Source organism: Culicoides brevitarsis, chromosome 1 (assembly GCF_036172545.1).
Source record: "Culicoides brevitarsis isolate CSIRO-B50_1 chromosome 1, AGI_CSIRO_Cbre_v1, whole genome shotgun sequence".
In the NCBI taxonomy this organism is placed as follows: Eukaryota; Metazoa; Arthropoda; class Insecta; order Diptera; family Ceratopogonidae; genus Culicoides; species Culicoides brevitarsis.
The window spans coordinates 29,647,875-29,667,009 of record NC_087085.1 but is presented as its reverse complement, the minus strand read 5'-3'; the positions used below and the strand labels follow the sequence as shown (position 1 = coordinate 29,667,009).

The 19,135-nt window shown below is 23.7% G+C and overlaps 1 protein-coding gene across 1 annotated transcript in view; it reads right to left on the bottom strand.

Moving 5' to 3' along the window:
- Positions 1 to 19,135, bottom strand: part of LOC134838200 (neuropeptides capa receptor-like) — an 80,040-nt gene that overhangs the window by 15,425 nt on the left and 45,480 nt on the right. The window contains exon 8 of the mRNA XM_063853675.1: positions 2,153 to 2,297. Coding sequence (XP_063709745.1) covers positions 2,153 to 2,297 — 145 coding nt within the window. The remainder of the gene's footprint in view (positions 1 to 2,152; positions 2,298 to 19,135) is intronic.

Genomic DNA, 19,135 nt, shown 5'->3' with positions numbered 1-19,135 from the left:
ATTGAATTAGAGAGCAAATATTTGGAGATATGCTTATGATGAATTTGTGTGTCGAAGGTTGTGTAAATATAATTTTGCCAAAAAATGTATATTGATTAATTTTGTTTTTGATTAAAGTTGAATTTTTCTTCCTGATCAAAAAAAAAAAAATAGTAGATGTTGTTCTGAATTTTTTTTATTTAACGAATTCTAAATAATTAAAAAGATTGTTTTTAATCCTTGAATTAAGATAAAAACAGGAAAAAAGATCGTGATATTTGTCATGTCACGTTCTAAGCAATGAAAAGTAATACAAGCAAATTTAATTTTTACTCAACCAGAAGTCCTTGGTCTACTCAAACGAATTAGAGCATGAATAAATTTTACTCTATTTTAAAGCATTCACGTGCGTAAGAGCGTAAAAAAACCAAAAACGTGAGTTCCAGTTTTGATTTTCATGACCTCATAACATGATTTTATCCAGAATTACTTGCACTTTGGAATTTTTGTGGTACTTGATGTTTTTAATTTGGGAATTAAAAAAATTACAGTATTAAAAATACATGATACAGAAATTCTTCTTTTAAAAATTTAATTTTAAACCACAAAAATATAATTGCAGAGGTTTTTATTTTATTTATTTTTTTATTGTTTATTTTATTTATTTATTTTTAAACTTTTTAAATTAAAAAAATTAATTTTAATTAATTTTATTTTTTTTTAATTTTATTTTTCATTTTTTTAATTAAATTATAATATTTATTTAAATTTTTAAAATAAATTTTAAAACAAATTATTGAAACATTTAAAAAAAGAAAATAAATAAATAAAAATTGATTTTAATTATTTTTTTTAATATTTTTAATTTTTTTTTTATTTTTTAAATTTATTATTTTTTTATTAATATTATGTTTAAACTAAATTTAAATATTTTTTAAATCAATAATTGAAATAATTATTTCATTTAATGTTTCATCAAATTTTGAATAATTGACCACGTTCAAAATTTATTATCAAAAAATAAATATTAATTACCACAAAAAAAAAATAAAAATAGGTACAAATAATTTTTCTTAATTTATTTTATAAAAATATTTACAAATTGACAAAAACATGACGTAAATTAGACTAAAATTTAAAATTTAACTGTAATTTGATAACAGCGCAAAAAACCTCTCGCATGTTTTTTATGTCATTGTTTTTCTTAATTAATTAATTAGATTCGTGATTTTGTGAAGCGGATATCAATTACACAAATTTTCCATTATTCCCACTACCCTCATTACAAAATTTGCTATATGCCAAAATTTATCATCGTCATTGTTTGTCTCTTTTTGGCATGACGCGTCACCGCCAAATATTTCAAAAAAAAAGTTAACAATGTAAAAATTTACAAAAGTGCCCTGATTAAAACTTTTTTTCCAGTAAAAAATGCAAAAAAAAAACGTCATTGTGGTTGGATATTTTCACAAAAGTGGTACCATCAGATTTTCAACGAAAAGGGAATTTTTTGCAGCTAGACCGAATTCAACTCATTTTTGTAATTAAAAAGCTATAAAAAAAGATTTCTCTCAGGATAGCATGTGGAAAAATAAATATAAAAATTTTCGATGGTCATAACCCGACCGCAACAACACCTTCATTATAATAAACGATTTTTTTTTTTGTAAAAAAAATAAAAATTATTTGCTGCCGAAAATAAAAGTTGCATGTTCGTGACCAATATTTGACCAAGTAAAATTTAAAACGATGAGGGTTGAATGACCAACGGAAACCACGAGTCATTTTATTTTACATGTATATTTATTCGCAAATTGATGTGCGTCATTTTTATAAAAAAAAAATCATAAAATTTTTGGATAATAAAATTTACATAATTCATCAACATTCATCAAATTTCGCTTGGCAGTCGTAAAATTTATTTGAAAACAAAAAATTCAATAAAAAATATTTTTTATTAAAAATCACCAGACGTCTCCATTTATCAAAAGACCACATGGGTCATAAATTAAAACAAAAAAAAAATGCGAAAAAAAAATCTGTGACAGAACAAACAGGAAATCACGGAATTTCCTCGTTAACTGTTAGCATTTTATTTCCATTCAAGACGTGCTTCGTTCCTGATATTTTATTCAAGTTTATTGCTAAAGGATGATAATAATTAAAATCTTACCATGACACATAGTACAGCCATCCAGCGACGGAGAACAGCCATGTATTTACGGCATTGTAATACTCCCATTCGCGTGCATACAAATACATGAGACGTTGGGCATGGAATGGTGCCCAACACACGAAAAATGTAATAACGACAGCGGCTGAAAAGATAAAATAAAAGCAATAATGTCAGGAATAAAATGTGAAAGAGATTGTGTGAATGGAAATTAGTTCGAAAAATTTTATAAGCGGAATTATAATTTTTTTTTCATATTTTGAAATTAAATAAAATTATTTTTTTTCTTAACTTTAAAATTATTTTTATTTTTTAAAATTATTAGTATTAATTTTAATTTTTAAAAATTTAAATTTAATGAAATTAATCAATTAAAGTGAAAAATTTTTTACTTCTTCAATAAATTTCTTTAAACTTTAAAATTTTAAAAATAAAATAAATTTATAATATAATTAAAGTTAATGTGTGACAAGTTTTATTTATAAATTTATTAAATAAATTTTGGAGTATTTTAACTTAAAAAATATTTAAATTTAAAAATAATAAACATTTTTAAATTTTTTTTGAAAAATTGTCAAAAAATTTCAATTTAAAACAATTTTTTTTTAATTTAAATTAATTTGATTTTTAAATATTCATAAATTTAAAAAATAAAACAATATTTGAGGAAAAATTCACAAAAAATTTTAAAAAGTCACAAAATTTATAAAATAAAATTAAAATAAAATAAAATAAAATAAATAAAAAAATAAAATAAAATAAAATAAAATAAAATAAAATAAAATAAAATAAAATAAAATAAAATAAAATAAAATAAAATAAAATAAAATAAAATAAAATAAAATAAAATAAAATAAAATAAAATAAAATTTTAAATAAAATAAAAATAAAATAAAATAAAATAAAATAAAATAAAATAAAATAAAATAAAATAAAATAAAATAAAGTAAAATAAAATAAAATAAAATAAAATTAAATTAAATAAAATAAAAAATTAAAATAAAACAAAATAAATTAAAAATTTTAAAATTAACATTAAATTAAAAAGTAAATCAAATTAAAAATAAATTAATAAATCAATCAAAAAAAAAAAAAATTAAAAACTTTGATCTAAAATTTAAAATTATACCAAAATTTAAAATTCAGTAAAATTAACTTTTAAATATTGTTACCAACCAAAGAATAGTTTCTCTTGTTCACATTCACTTATTTCCAAAACATTTCATTATTATTAAAATAATTATTTTATCACACTCTTCTTCTCTTCTCGCTGCACTGCTTATCCCAGGACATCACCCACACACATGATAATGACTATCATTTTCGTTCTTTTCACATCCTATGTGCAAGTCTTATTTTTCCTGCACTGCAACGAAAAACGACACTTGCTCGTGTGGTAGTTATAAATAACTTAATTAGGAGGAATAATAACTACTTCACGTTTCGGCTACATTTTTTTCCACGTGTCGGTCTTTTTTTTTGCAAAACGAGGAAGTCATCTCGCTGCCGGTTGCCTGTTAATTAAAGTTATTATCATGAAACCGGCGTGGCGCGAATTTTCTCTTTAATGCACTTTTCCTTTTTTGTTTTTTTTTTTTTGCGCGAACTGAACAACGAAGAATAAGATAATTCGATCTAAATGAGGACTAGACGTCTATTAAATTTCTTGCGTATTTTTTCTCATTTTAACAAGGATTTTATGATATTTTGTTTATTTATACAGCAAAACAACCACAAAATAATTAATGTTCATGGTATAAAAAAAAAAGATGAAAACTGCGGTTGTATCAATTTCTTCTGTCGGTAAGAAACTGCTTAGGTTCCATTTTCGGTTCTTTATTATTATTTATGTTTTTGTGTTTTCCTTTAGAGAAATATTTTCCATTAGTTCTTGGCCATTAATTTTACTATAAGAGTCTTGTTTTAGCAAATTTTTGACTTTTTTCTCATTATTTTTGTAAAAGCTGCTAAGAGACACTAAAAATTATGGAAGATGTTTACGATTGTTTTAAAAAGTTTATTTATTTATTTTTTATGTTATGTTATGAGACTCAAATATTGAAAATAAACAAAGATTATTATTTTTTCTTATTTTTTTATTACATATTTGTCTATTTAATAAATAAAGAAATAAAATAAATAAATAAAACTCAGACTTTAAATTTTTTTATGAGGAAAACAATCTCAGAAAAATGATTTAAAAAAAAATAAACTAATTAATTAATTTTTTCCATTTTGAAAAACGATGCTTTATTTTTAATAAAAGTTTAGAATTCAAAAATTTCTCAAAAAAAGTAAAAACAAAATAATTACCTAATTTATTTACAAGCCTTGGAACAATATTATTTTTTATTTATGGGGTGAAAAAATATTCAACAATAATTTATTTTCCATAAAATTTTTCGCCAATAGTTTATTTTCCATATTTATCTTGGACAATTATTCATTTTTCATAATTTCTTTAGAAAATTATTTATTTTGCATAATATTTCTGAATGAAAAATTATTTATTGCAATATATTGCAAAATATTGCATGTCAGAATTATGGAGAGTTAACAAATTTTTTGAAAAATATTAATTTTTACTTAAATAATTCAACAAATTTTTTATTTTAAAATATTTTTCATAATTTTAAGTGAAATTCAATGTAATTTTAGTCAAATTTATAGATTAAATTCACAAAATATTTCTTCCATAATTTTTCCATAATTTTTTTTAACAATTATTTATTTTCTTGAATAATTTTTTCTAAATTAATTATATACAGTTTTTTTTAATTTATTTAATTTTTTCAAAATTTATTTTTGTTAAAATAATTTAATTATGGAAATAAAATAAATAAATACAATAATTCAACAAATTTTTTATTTTAAAATATTTTTCATAATTTTAAGTGAAATTCAAAATAATTATAATTCACAAAATAGTATTGATCAATATTATTGTTCCAAGACTTGCCTAATTAATAAAAAAAATTAAATATGCAAAAAAAAATTATTTTTTTTTTGAAAAGCAAAGGTTAAATTTATATATTTTTTAATTTGATTAAATTTTTAACTCTTATAATTTATTTATTTATTTTATTTTATTTCATTTATTTATTTTTTTTTAGATAAATTATTTATTTTATTCATTTAATAAAAAATAAGTATAAGAATAAAAAATTAAATCAAATAAAACTTTTTTCTAAGTAAATATCTAATATTATTATTTTTTTTTTAATGAAAAACAATTTTTTCGTCAATTACAATATTTGTAGTATACATTTTTAAACATCAAGTTTAAATTCAAGAAAAAGTTTTGCAGTTTGCTCCTTTTAAAAACTTTTTCGATGAAAGATAAGGCATCCAACTGTGCAACAACTTTCTAAATTTTTCCCAATAGTTGTTTTTTTTTAAATTTTACAAATTAAAGTACGCTCTAATTCACATATTAACCACACAAAAAGCCATCAGATAAATTTTTCTTTTCAAATTCAAATTAAAACGAACCATTTTGTTTACAAAACCTAATCGTCTTAATAAAATAATAGACTTAAAACAAATATCCAATTTAACAGATGCTATCGTACTTCCAAGAAAAATTCACTCCACAATTTTTTTTTTTCATTTAAAATTCCCTTTCTGACGAAAAAGGGACCAAAAAAATCTCGTTGATCGATGACCTTTAATATCATTCAAAGCTGTACAAAAATTTCCCTAAAAAATGAACCATTTTCCCAGCTGGAAATAAAAAATCATCGCCTTGTAGATTATCTTGCTGCGAGACTTTAATTTCGTCGCAGGAGGTCTACAATTACAACTGGCGTTACTAGATATGCGGCACAATAAATCAAAATAAAGTTGAAAATGTTCTCTCTCACATTTTTCGTCTGAAAAATTTTAATAAATTTATTTGTGCGACGCACAATCGCAATCTACCAATTAACTTTTCGTGAACTGAATAAATGATTGTCGTTTCGTTTAATTCCTCGGAGGGATTAAAATTAATATTTAATCAGTTAAGTAATTAATTGATTTCGCTTACTGTGGGTTTGGGTGACGACCTTTAATGATTCGACATTAAAAATTCATAAATTTATCTCGTGACAAAAGTTTTTGAATGTTCTTCAAGGAAAATTTATATTGTGGGCACTATTTATTTTATGATGAAAAAAAAATCGGAGAATAAATGACAAAGTTTCGCTTGCTTTGTAAAAGTTTTTCTGTTTGACTTTTGATATCGTTGACGGTTTGTTTGTTTTTTCTCCTTCCTTGTACTATTTTTGTCCTCGTATTTCTTTGATTTATTTAACTAATATTTGATTAACATTGAGCTAAAAACCTACTTCCAGAATTTATTAAGATTCGCAGATGTTTGGAACAAGGATTTATTGCCATTTGTGGAAAATTTTATTTTTTGAGGAATTTTAGAAAATTTAGAATTGATTTTTGAAATTTTTATCAAATTAAATAATTTCGAAAAAATTATAATAAAACAAAAATTTTATTTAAAAATCTAAAATAATTTTTAATAAAAAAAATTTTATTCAAAAAAATTAAATTAAAAAATTATATAAACATTTTTTTTATAAAATTATACTACTTTATTAAATATTTAATTAATTATATAATTTTTAAATTTAAATATTTGACTTAATTTTTTTAGTAATTTTTTTTTTATTAAAAATTATTTTTGATTTTTAAATTAAAAAAAATTAAATCAAAAAAATTTATTTAAAAATTTTTAATATTTTAATTTAAACATTTTACATTTTTGAAAAAAAAAATTTTTTAAACAAAATAAAATATAAAAAAATCGCTAAAATCCCCCAAATCACAATGAAAATCCATTTAAACATTACTTTTAACGCCTTCATACTTTTACTTGACATACCAGTCATATAAAAGATTATTCTTTCATCATAAATTTCCACTCTCACTCCTCTTTTGCTTCATTTTTCATACGACCACTGTTTTTTTTTTATCATCAAAAAAGTTAATCATCACGATTGTCATGTCGTTTTTGCTTGGTGACTCAAAACGAAAAGCAAATATAATAAAAATGAAACATCTCTCCCTTTTTTCCCTCTGTCACGATGACACGCCAACACAAAAAATTTCTGATCACACGGTTTCATTTTTTGATCTCATAATTTTTAATTGAGTTTATCCGATTAAAAGGTTTTTGTTTCACGGTAACAGAAAAAGGTAAGGGACACAATGTACCAGAAGTGCTGTGATCAAGGTAACAAGTTCATATTAAAAAAGGGATGAATTTATTTAAAAAAATGTTTATAAGCGTCATGCAGACAATTTTTATGAGCCTTTAAACGGTTGCAAAAACCACATTTTTATTTGATTTTTTTTTGTATCACAAAAGAACGAGGATTTTATGAAAATTTCATTTTAACTTAATTTGAATAAACATCCATTATGGTAAATGGCAGAGAAGATAAAGAGACAAAGACAGACGGAATTACAATTTACAGCGAATATTAAATAATTTTTTTTTATTATCTTGCATCATTTGTGATTTAATGTTCGAGTCGTTGTAAAATGAGGCGTGTAATCGTGCCGTGAATCCGTAAAAGCGATTAAATTAATGCAATGAGCACTTGATTAAGCTGCAAGTCTTTTAATTTTAATAATGACGATGTAAGAAAAATGAGGTAAAAGTGCGGGAAATAGAATGCTCAACAACCGTTTCAATGAAGTGAATAATGAAAAAATTTGCATAATTTGCAACATAAAAGAGGACATCATTTTCAATGCTTGTTTTTTTCCTTTTTCCTTCTTTTGTTACAATTTGTGTACACAAAGTAAGCAAAAACGATGAAGGAGAGATTACGAAAGAAACGTTTTTCTTCTTAATAGGCGGCGTGGCGCGCGCTTTGTTACAAAAATTATCATTATTGCGAATTTCCACGAAAATAAGGTAGAAAATTGTTTTTTAATCCAACAAAAGGATAAATGAGAAGAAAAAAATAATTGAGAATTCGTGTTTTTTCGTAAGGTATGAGAAACTATCTTTAAAAGTTTAAAAAAAATTGTTTACTGAATTTAATTAAATTGAATGTGGTAAAACTTAATTCTTTTTGCTTAAAAAAATTGTTAAAAAAACCACTTTCTTAATGTTGAAAAGTATTGAGAATTTCCCATACAAATTTGCGTAAAAAGAAATAGTTCTAACTTCTTTTTTAAAAACTTCAGAGGTGTAGCTTAAAAATGCCAACGAGGCTCCAAAGAATTACAAAGGAAAACTATAATCTATAAATTCATGATTAAAATTAAACAAGACAAGTTGTTTTAAGCTTAAAACATAACCCACGTAGAATATAAGTAGATAAGTTTGGAACTTTGGGGGACATCGGAAGGAAGGAAGAATGAGGAGGACTCTGAACCCGGGACCTTCTCTTTCTTACCCACGAGTTTCCCCTCCAGGCTACAAGAGTATCATCTTATTATACGTTTATGTGAACTATATAAACTTAATTTACTTAATTCATTATATAATTTAACAACCGATCACTTCATTCTGACATCTGGAAATCACAACTGTTGAATAAATCGAATCGTTGCTGAATACCTTGATACATTTGAATTAAACTAGTGAGCCAAGGATGATCTATATTTGCCGTTTGTGTTGCCCTCATGATTAGATCCCTATATAAGCCTTGATTCGTGATGACAAATTGATGCCATGTGAGGTATTTCAGATCCTGATCTGAACGGACAACCAAGACTTTGGGCATGACTCCATTTTCATCAAAGGATAAAAAGGTTTTAGAGTTTGGTTTTGATTGAAACAACATCAGTCTTATCGAATTGATATTAAGATGGGTGATATTCGTGATCATCTTCTTCGATTTCTTTTCTATGTGCTAGACGTTGCGACGCCAGATAGATCCCAGAGCTGGTTTTGGTATTTGGTTAGAGTACGGTTGTATGGTTTATTTCGTGAATCAGGACGTGAATTTCACTTTCGCTTTACTAATTTACTTAAAGTAATCAGATAATACGATCTTTTTTCTAAGAGTCCAAAAGTGAGTTATAAATAACCGAAGACAGTAACTGTTAACTTTGACCCTTTGACATTAATGCAGGTGGTTTCAAGATATAGCATCTGGTTAGGATGAGTTCCTTTTTTTAATTTTTACCACTAATCGTCGTCTTTTTACTTTGTCTTGACTATCACTGATACTAACTATAACTAAACAAAGAAAAAAAAATAAATTAAATAAAACATCAAAAAATAAAATAAGTAACTTGCCCAAATTACAATTCTAAGGTTCTACACCCCTGTTCAATATTTTTTCACATTTTTTTTTGTACACTTTTTAACATTTGTTCAAATCACATGCAAATGCAAAAATTTACATTCAGATAAATAAAATAGCGATAAATTCTTGCGGAAAACGTACCATTAACGGTTATTTATCTGCTGATTTAAATAAACCCCATTTGCAAGTTCAAGACCGCCGAGTTGCTTATCAAGTTGCAACAAGCAATTGTGGCATTCTCCCATTAAAATGCACAAAAACTCGGTTAAAACAGAAAAAAAAGATTTAATGCATTTTTTTCCTTGCTAAATTACTGTAAATTATGTGAAAATAAAAAAAAAATTGAAATACAAATGAAAATTCGTTTTAAAACTTTTTTTCCAATTTCACGCACATTACCTGCATCCTCAGTTCCATAATCGGATTACAGCAAACTTTTGCCATCTTGCAAAACTTGAATATCATCTTCTGTTGTATTTTGCAGCAGTAATCGATATCGTAGATCAAAAAACTTTTTGCCATGTTAATTTGTGCAAACATATTGAGGACTCTTCAAAATTTCTCAATCCGGCAGCAAAAAAGGAGCAGACAAAAAGTCGTAAACACCGGATACGACCGCAAATGTGGTGCGTCACATGGTAATAAAATAAAAATAGTTCTTTCTTTCTTCCATCTAGGCTCGAAGAAGAGAACTAGTTTATTTTTATATTTTTTCATTAATTCACAGATGAACAATTTCAATTTCCATGAAGATTTTTTCATTGCTCCGATTTTGCTGCTCGTAGAAACTTGTAGCACATAAAAGTAATTGAATAAAATCATTTTATTGCATTTTTTCAATATATCAGGTACTTTAGTGGATGCTCGGTCCATTTGCGAGACGTGACTAGTAACAATGTTAAGGAGTTTCTCTTCTCGGACAATAAGTTACGGAAAGTATTTTTTTCCGCTTCCAAGGGAGTAAGAGATATTTGAGAGATAAAACACGTCGCTCAGCTGAACGAAAAGCTGAACAAAAAATTAATGACAAAATTTTATTAATTTTTTCGTTGGTCTCTCGAGTCTTGGAAATTTAAGATTAAAACCACGAAGGGGACTCAATTAAGAATAAATTGGTCTGTTCCATTGTTTGTATTTTCCGCAGAAAAAAACGACTAAATTAAATTTGATTGTGCTCTTAATGCTCTTAAAATAGACGCAAAGGAATGACTTAATAATGAAAAATATTCACAACAGAAAAACTTTGTTTCTTTCGCAAAAAGGAACAATGAGGTTTTTGTTCTCACATTTTTTTTTTGCAGAATGCTTTAGTAAATTTTTTTTTGTTAAAATTGTGTACTGAAAACAAAGTTATTCAAACAAAAAATAAATGACAGAAAAGTTAACAAGCAAAAAGATAAAAGGTACTTGAAGGATAAAGCTTTAGACAGCAAAAAACAAGATTAGAAGGCATTTAAGTTTTGATAATTTGCGATTTAAGAGAAAAATTTAAAGAAGCATATATTTTTTAATAAAAAAAATCTAACATAATTATTAATATTTTAACTTACTTAATTAGTTTGGAAATTTTATTTAAAATAAAATAATTAAAAATTATTAATTTAAAATTTTTATTTTATTTAAAAATTAAATAATTAAAAAATAATCAAATATCAATAAATATTTTTAATTTTATTAAATATATATTTTTTTTAAATTTATCAATTAATTAATTATAATTTAAAATTTATTTAATTTTATTTAGAAAATAATATATTTTTAAATGAATTTTCAGTGCAAATAAAAAATTTTTTTTTAATTTATATTAAAGTAGGTAAAATAAAAATAAGAGTTTTAATTTTTTGGAAACATTTTTTTTAAATTAATTAATTTTTTAAAATTTTATTTTAATATTATTTAATATTATTATATTTAATTAATATTTAATTTTATATTATTTTATTAATTTGAGTTAAATTAAAAATAGTTTAAATTTATAAAAATTTGCCGGATCTTAATTTATCTTAAAATATTAATTAAAAATAATTCGCACCAAAATTTAAATTTACCGGTAAAAAATATTTTATAATAATATTTAAAAAAATTTATAAAAAAAAAAATAAAATTTTAAAATTTAAATTAATTTTCATTAATTTTTGTAGCAAATTTTTATAATTCGTACCAAAATATTATATTTACCGTTAAAAATTGTTTAAAAATTTATATAAAAATAATTAAATTAAATTTTAAATTTCAATAAATAAATATTAATTAATAAGAATAAAATAAATATTTTAATAAAAAAATTTTAAAATTTTTAATTTAAATTAATTTTTGTAATAAAACATAATATTTAAAAATAAAATATAATATTACAAAATTGCACAAAAAAGATGCAAATTTTTATAAAAGCATAAATATGGGTTAATAGTCACTTTGACAAAAATGCATCTATTTTTTGAATAAAAAATATTAAGAATTATGAAAGTTTCTTCAAATTATGTCTAGACTAAGAAAATAAATAAGAAACCATTCAAAATTTACACAAAAATTCCTAAAATTTCGCGCAATGGACATCAAATTAACTTTGCTTTTTACCAGAAATCGCTTTAATAACTGATAATACGGCAAACTTTTTAATTATATTTTATCCTCTTTACTTTTCTCGCCATCTATCGAAGCCCAGTGTATAAATTTCCTAATAAAATAAAGCGTAATCAACACCTCGCAAGGGCGTTTTTCTCTCTCTCTCTCTCGAACATCGGAGGGAATTACATAAACAAAGAATAAACAATTTCAACGTGTATTAATATCAAAAAACTTTTTCCTCCGATCATTGTTGCCGACTTTTATTCCGGAGAAAAGGAAAACCAACCGAGGCAAGTGAGTGAATGAATGTGTGAACAACAAATGTGTTTGTTTGACAAGCAATAAGAAAATTATGTGAAACTTTGGGGAATTTTTCATCTTTCTTCATTCTTGTTCGTTATCGTTTTGTCGAAGTGCAATGTAAAAAATTTTTAACTTCCATCTCATTATTATCGCTCACAAGACGGATAAAGTTTTCCTTGTTTGTCTGCGTAAAAGTTTAATTTGCTTCTCCAAACTAAAGGCAGACGCAAAAAATGAAGAAATTAAAAACAGGGGAGCTCTTAAAATAAATAACGGACCGTTTAGTGCCACGACATTGTCTTCATTTCTGCGGAGAGATTACGTTGAATTTTATTTGTTTTCTTCGTGGATGCCGCATGCCATTGAATGCAAAGATCGACGATACCTGTTTGAGCCATAAACTGGGAGAGAGTAGATTAAATTGTTGTGAAAATAGCAGGTGTTTTATGTCCAACCATAAACAATTAACGTACTTAAACGCTTTTCACTGGCATTACGTGTGGCTTTGTACTCTTGTCGATACTTTTCTGCACAAACAAAAGGGGCTTCGGCAGCTTTTGGGATGGGGAACTGATAATAATGGGGAATGTTGCGTAAAAGCGTGTGTGTGAAGATATTTTGCTGCCATAAATAAAAAATGAAAAAAAAAACGGTTTCCATAAACCGCTAAAGCTACCTAAATGGGCTGTGTGAAATATATGTTGCTCTGTTGATCGTAAAGAGAAGCGACGTTACATCCTGGCATGTTTGTAGGTAACAAATTGATCATAAAATAAAGTATTTTGTGCGGTAAAAGTTTCTAATCCGCAGTGAAAATGGGAAATTTTAGTCGTTTTGTGATGTTATATTTTTTCTTATAAAAATTATCTACCTCAATTTAAATTAATATTTAAGGAATTTTTATTTAATTTAATTTTATTTTAGTTTAAAAATTAAATAAATAAAAAATAAATTTTTAAATAAACTAAAAATTTATTTATTTAAAAAAAATTATTTAAATTTTATTTATAAAAAATTTTTTTTTATAAATTTTTATAATGAATTATAAAATTTTTATTATAAAAAATTTTCGAAATCAAAGATTTAAATTAAATTTGCAAATTTCAAAGGTATCCAGTGCGAAATTTGGGTCTTTTTTGGGCTTTAAAAGTTTTCTTAACAGTTTTTCAATTTTTTGTAGGTTTTTCGAAAAAAAAAATAGAAATAAAATTTGATTTGCAGTCAAAAATATATTTTCCATGGAAAAAAATATTTAATTGTAATAATTGTATGATTAAAAGAACTCGGGCTCAAAAATAGAATTTTCTCAATAATAAGCGAGTTATTGAGCCATAAACATAAGATTTACTCAATTTTTCTTTTATGTAAAATTTTATTTTTCGAAAAAATTACAAAATATTAGAAAACTGTTAAGAAAACTTTAAAAGGCTTTTATTTTAGCTTTTGAGGGTCTAAAAAAAGGCCCAAATTTTCCACTGGATATCAATTTTTACAAGTGCAGATTTCTTTGTGTCTTCTAACAATGTAACTCATTCTCATAATTATTAAAAAATGTCAGAAATTTTTAACAGAAAGACAAAAATTATTCATTTCCTTCCTCGAACATAGATGAAAAAATGTCGTTAGAAATCTCTTATATCCTTTTTCTTTGAGTTATATTAAAATTTCATTCCCTTTCCAACCCTACACGCCTGCTTTGTTCTCCTTCACTTGGAGAATTCTTCATTTTTTTTGTTACTATTCTTCCAACTGTAGCAAATAAAATACAAAAAATGGACAAAAATTAAGGTTTCTTTGTAAAAACTTATTTTTTTTGCAACTTGAACAAATCTTAACATTCGTTAAGTAAAACAAACACGAATGGAACGAACACCCACAAAGAAAATTATCCAAGAGAGACAAAAAGCTTCCTTTCGTGCTATTTGTTTGCGATGTGTGACGGTTCCGAGTCTATTTTTGTATTCTACTTGACAAAAATATAAACGGAAATTGTGTAAATTGTTATCCGTTTTTTTTGTTTTCTTTATTTTTGGTGAATTGGAACACGTCCTTATTCATGAACGATAAATTAAATCAGGTCCAAATAATAAAAAAGTTTTTTTTTTCTTTATCAATTTTTATTTATAAAAAAGAAAAAAAAAATTATAAATGACCAGGCAACTCCATTAGTTCAGAAAGAAAAGTCATTCCTAACCTAATTCAAAAAAAAAAAAAAATAGGAAACGAAAAAAAAAATAAATAAAAAAATAAGCGACAGAGCAAAGTTCAAACAAATCAACACAAAATTGTAACACCGAGTGACAACAATCTAATGATAAAAAAATAAACTTTTATTTTATCTCTGATTTAATTTACTCTCTCTCTCTGCCGTTCTGCTCGCTAGCAAAACAATTCACTTTTTTCTATTTTTTTTTTGTCTTGCTGACTCGTGGAAAGAGAAACAAACACATGTAAACTTCAACACGTTGTCTCGGTATCTGTCGTCAGCAAAACAAAAGCCTGCAAAAGAGCAATAAGGACGAATAATAAAACGTTACTGAAACAAGATTACCCGTTTTTTTTTTTATCAATTTCTGAATCAATTCACCCTTGTTACGGTTGTTTTCTGGCGTTTTTCCGCTGCTAACAACACACACAAAAATTATCTAAACATGGAGTAAAAAAATTTTTTTTTGCCTTCATTTTTCATGAAAAGCCGAATAGGACACTCACTCGTTGATTTCGCCAGAGATGAAAAATTTAGCAAAAATGAGATTAACATGCAAAACATGCACGAGGATTTGAATTTTGTAACAAATGAACTAGGAATTTTTTCCTGTTTGTTTCCTTTTTCAGCTGCCATTTTTTTTCGGAGTATTTAATAAAACATAATTTTTGCTCGCTTTGACGTGCGTTGATAAAATGAAAAAATACGAAAAAAATATAAAAATAGATTCATTGTAGGAAGAAAAATTTAGTATAAGTGATAACACGTGGCTTGAATTGAAACGTTTGAAAAAAAAGATTTTGTTGAATGGAATTTTTACATGTTTGAAAATAATAATTTTGCAGGAAATTAACAATGCAAATGATTTTACAAGGGAAATTAGAAATACTAACACGTGTGAATTTGAAGAAATTTTCAAAATCACGTCTCGGAAAGTTAACGGTAAAAAATTATTCTTCTTTATCTGTGCAAATAAAATAAAATTAATTTAATAAGAAAATTAGATTTTACGTTTCAAAGAATATTAAAAATAATTTCGTGAAATGTAATTTTTGCATTTATATTTATTAATTGATTAAGTTTAAAAAAAAAATTAAAAAAAATTATTAAAAAAATTAAAAATGTATAAAATTACTTATTTTTCAATATAAAAAATTAATTGAAAAAATTAAATAAATTTATTAAAAAATAAATAAATAATAAATTAATTTATTAAATTTTTTTATTTAATAATAATAATAATTTTTTATTTTGTTATTAAAACAATAAATTAATTAATAAAATAAATTATTAAAAATCGTATCTTATCAAAGTTTATTTTAGATGTTAATATATTATTTTAATTCTTCAGCAAATGTAACATTTTTTATATTTAAAAAATTAAAATTAACATCAAGGATTTTTTTATTTATTTTTATAATATATTTTTATTTTTATATTTTTTGCTTTTAAGGTCGCTCCAAATTAAACTCAATAGTTTTGTCCGAAATTTTTGAAATAAAAATGGGGGGGGCAAAAAAAAATAAAAAATTTTGAAATACTTTTTTTCATACAAAATGCCAATTTTTTATTAATTTTTGATTTTTAATCAATGTTTTTGTTGTTTTGAGTTTTTTACAACATTGTTAAAAATTAAATTTAAAAATTTTTTAAAAAATTGAAAAAAAATAAATTTTAAAAAAATAACTGTCAAAATTTTTTTGAAAACAAAAATTCAATAATTTTTATAAAAATTATTTTTAAAAGAAAATTTTATGTTGAAATACGATTTTTAATACAAAAATTACTAAAAATTGAAAAATTTTCTTAAAAGTTTTATGAAAAATTATGGAAATTCACCAAAAATCGGTAATTTTTGATAAAATTTTTAACTTTTTTTTTATTTTGCCCCATTGGATTTTCGAATTTAAAATGGGGAATCGGACAAAACTATTGGGTTTCATTTGGAGCGGCCTAAATGAAAAAAAAAAATAAAATTTTCACACATGATTAAATTTCTTCGAATTTTTTAAGCTTTTCTGAAAAAGTAAAACAAGTGCAAAATTTATTATTGCAAATATATGTATATAAAATCTTGTCTGCCAAGTTATTATTTTACTCAAGATGAAAATATTCATTTTCATTTTCGACAACAATCTTTTTAGCTAAGCTCAATGCCTAGTGACCTGAAAATTTCCAGAGAAACAAAGCTTAATATTTTTTTTCCACAAGATGCTTTCGTTCCGCGATCATCAAATAAAAAATTCAAATTTAAATCAATTTAACATCTCGAGATGCGACAACAAAATTTTATTGTCATTTCATATTTTTTTTATTTCGCCCTCCAGCTCTATCATCAGAGTTTTATTACATTTTTCTAGCGTCTCATCATGGAAAATACATAAAAATCAAATTAAAAACCAACGTTCTCTGTTTTTTTTTCTCGGAAATCGCTAAATCTCGCTTTGAGGCGATAAAGAAAGACTCACACGCCAGCAAGTCAAGTATTATTATTTTAAGGTAAATATAGATAAACAAACAAAGCGATGAAGTTAAGATAATGCAAAAACACGATAAAAAATAATAAAAAAGAGTGAACGAGGGTGTCACAGATTATGATTATTTATTTATTTATTCGAGAAGAAAACAGCGCGAGAAAAAAAAATGGCAGAGGAAGCAGGAAAAAATCTAATAAATTTTCAATGTGAATAAATAAGATGTAAATTTTATTGTTATTATTTCGTCTTTTCTATGAAAATGTGAGACAAAGTGACGCGACGTGACATGAAGATAAGCAAAATTCGATTTTGTAAACAATTCAAAAATTTTGTATTAAAATGCGATAAATTGAAGGTGATGCGACATCGGTAAAAATAAAAAATCATGTATTTGTTTCTATTTTTAGATAAATCGGGAAGAAATATTTACTTGGATTTTTTTTATTTTTTTAGAATTTTTTGAACCAATTTTTTTTCCAAAAAGCTGATTCAAAAAAAATGAAATATATTTTATTTAAATTTCTAATAGTAATGAATAATGATAATGGAAAAAAATGATTTTAATTATTTTTCCATCTTTTTTACTATTTTTAAAGAGTTTTAATATTCAATTGTGTGCTTTAAAGACATTTTAAATCTTTTATTTTAACATTAGACAATTTTCGAAACAAAAATATTTTTAAAAATATTAAAAAAAATTTTTTTTTTTAAATTTTTTTAAATTTAAAATTTTTTGGCAAATTCCAAATTATAAATTTTTTAATTTTTTTCTGTGAAAATTAGTCTAACCCTTTAAAAAATGCAATATATAACAAAATTTATAGATTTTAACCAATTTTTGATGATTTTTTGTCATTTTTCGTATGTTTTGAAGGTAAAAATATTTCAAAACCATTATCATTATTCTATTATTCCCTCCTTAGATTTTTGGAAAAAGTTAGGAGGGAGGACATGTGAAACATTTTTTGGAATTGTACTTGCCTAATTAAACGGTTTTTTTTGATCCAAAAATTCAAGTAAATTCAAAGCTAAAATTTTTTAACAATTTAAAATTCATAAAAAAAATATATTTTAAAATTTTGATAGAAAATATTTAAAAAAAACTTTAGACTCCTGCTAAAGTAAGCTCAATAAAACTTTATTTAATAATTTCACTTTTTTTTCAATTTTTAAAAAATAAAAAAATTTTCATTAAATTATGAAAGAGAAAAGAATATTTTTATAATTTAAAAGAAATTTTTCAAAAATTAACACTTGTAATTTTTTTTTAAATTATAGTTTTCTTCTTGAATTATAATTTTTTTTCCATCCTTTTAAAATTTATTTTAAATTATTTATCAATAAATTAATTAAATAAATTAATAAATAAATAAAATAATTTATTTTAATATTTTTTATTTATAAAAAATAAAATAATTAAAAATAAAAGAAAATACTTTTAATTTAAAAATAAAAAAAAATTATTTAAAAAAAATGCACAAAAAAATTTATGATTTGGATTAAAATTTAAAAGATATTTTCACTTCATATTTAATCATTTTCGGAATTTTTAAGAAAATTAAATTATTTTGTCAACAACATTAAAAAAAACAAATGTTCAAAAACAAAGTTAATTGTATTAAAAGCTGCATCAAAACATTTTCTTCAAAAATTCCATTTAAATCTAGATTTCCTGAAAATACCACCAGAGAAACGAAAATATTCTCTCCTAAAATAACAAAAATAAAATGACATTAAATATTAAAACAGCTTTGCTCTGGTAATGTTAATTTAATGGTGTTATTTTACTAAATTAGATGCTCGCACTCCTTTCCGCCTGTATTTTCCGTAGAAATGCCATCCACGAAGTGAAACAAGACGTTCTTTTCGGTAAATTTGTCTCACTTGTACAAACACAAATTTATTGTTTGTGGAATATAAATTCTTATCTAAATATTGCTCATGTTATTCTGCCGCACTGACATCGGGTACAAGCAGCGAAAATGAAACAAAATTGCTCATTTTCCGCATCTTTTGATGTTCCAACAGATTTTGCGACATCCTAACTTTGCATCGCTTGCGAGAGAACTTTTGACGTTGCTGTCGTTAAATAAACAATTTACTTCCGTGTTTCCGCATGTACCTCTTAAAAAAGCACGATATTCGACAAAATGTTCCCCGATGTAAT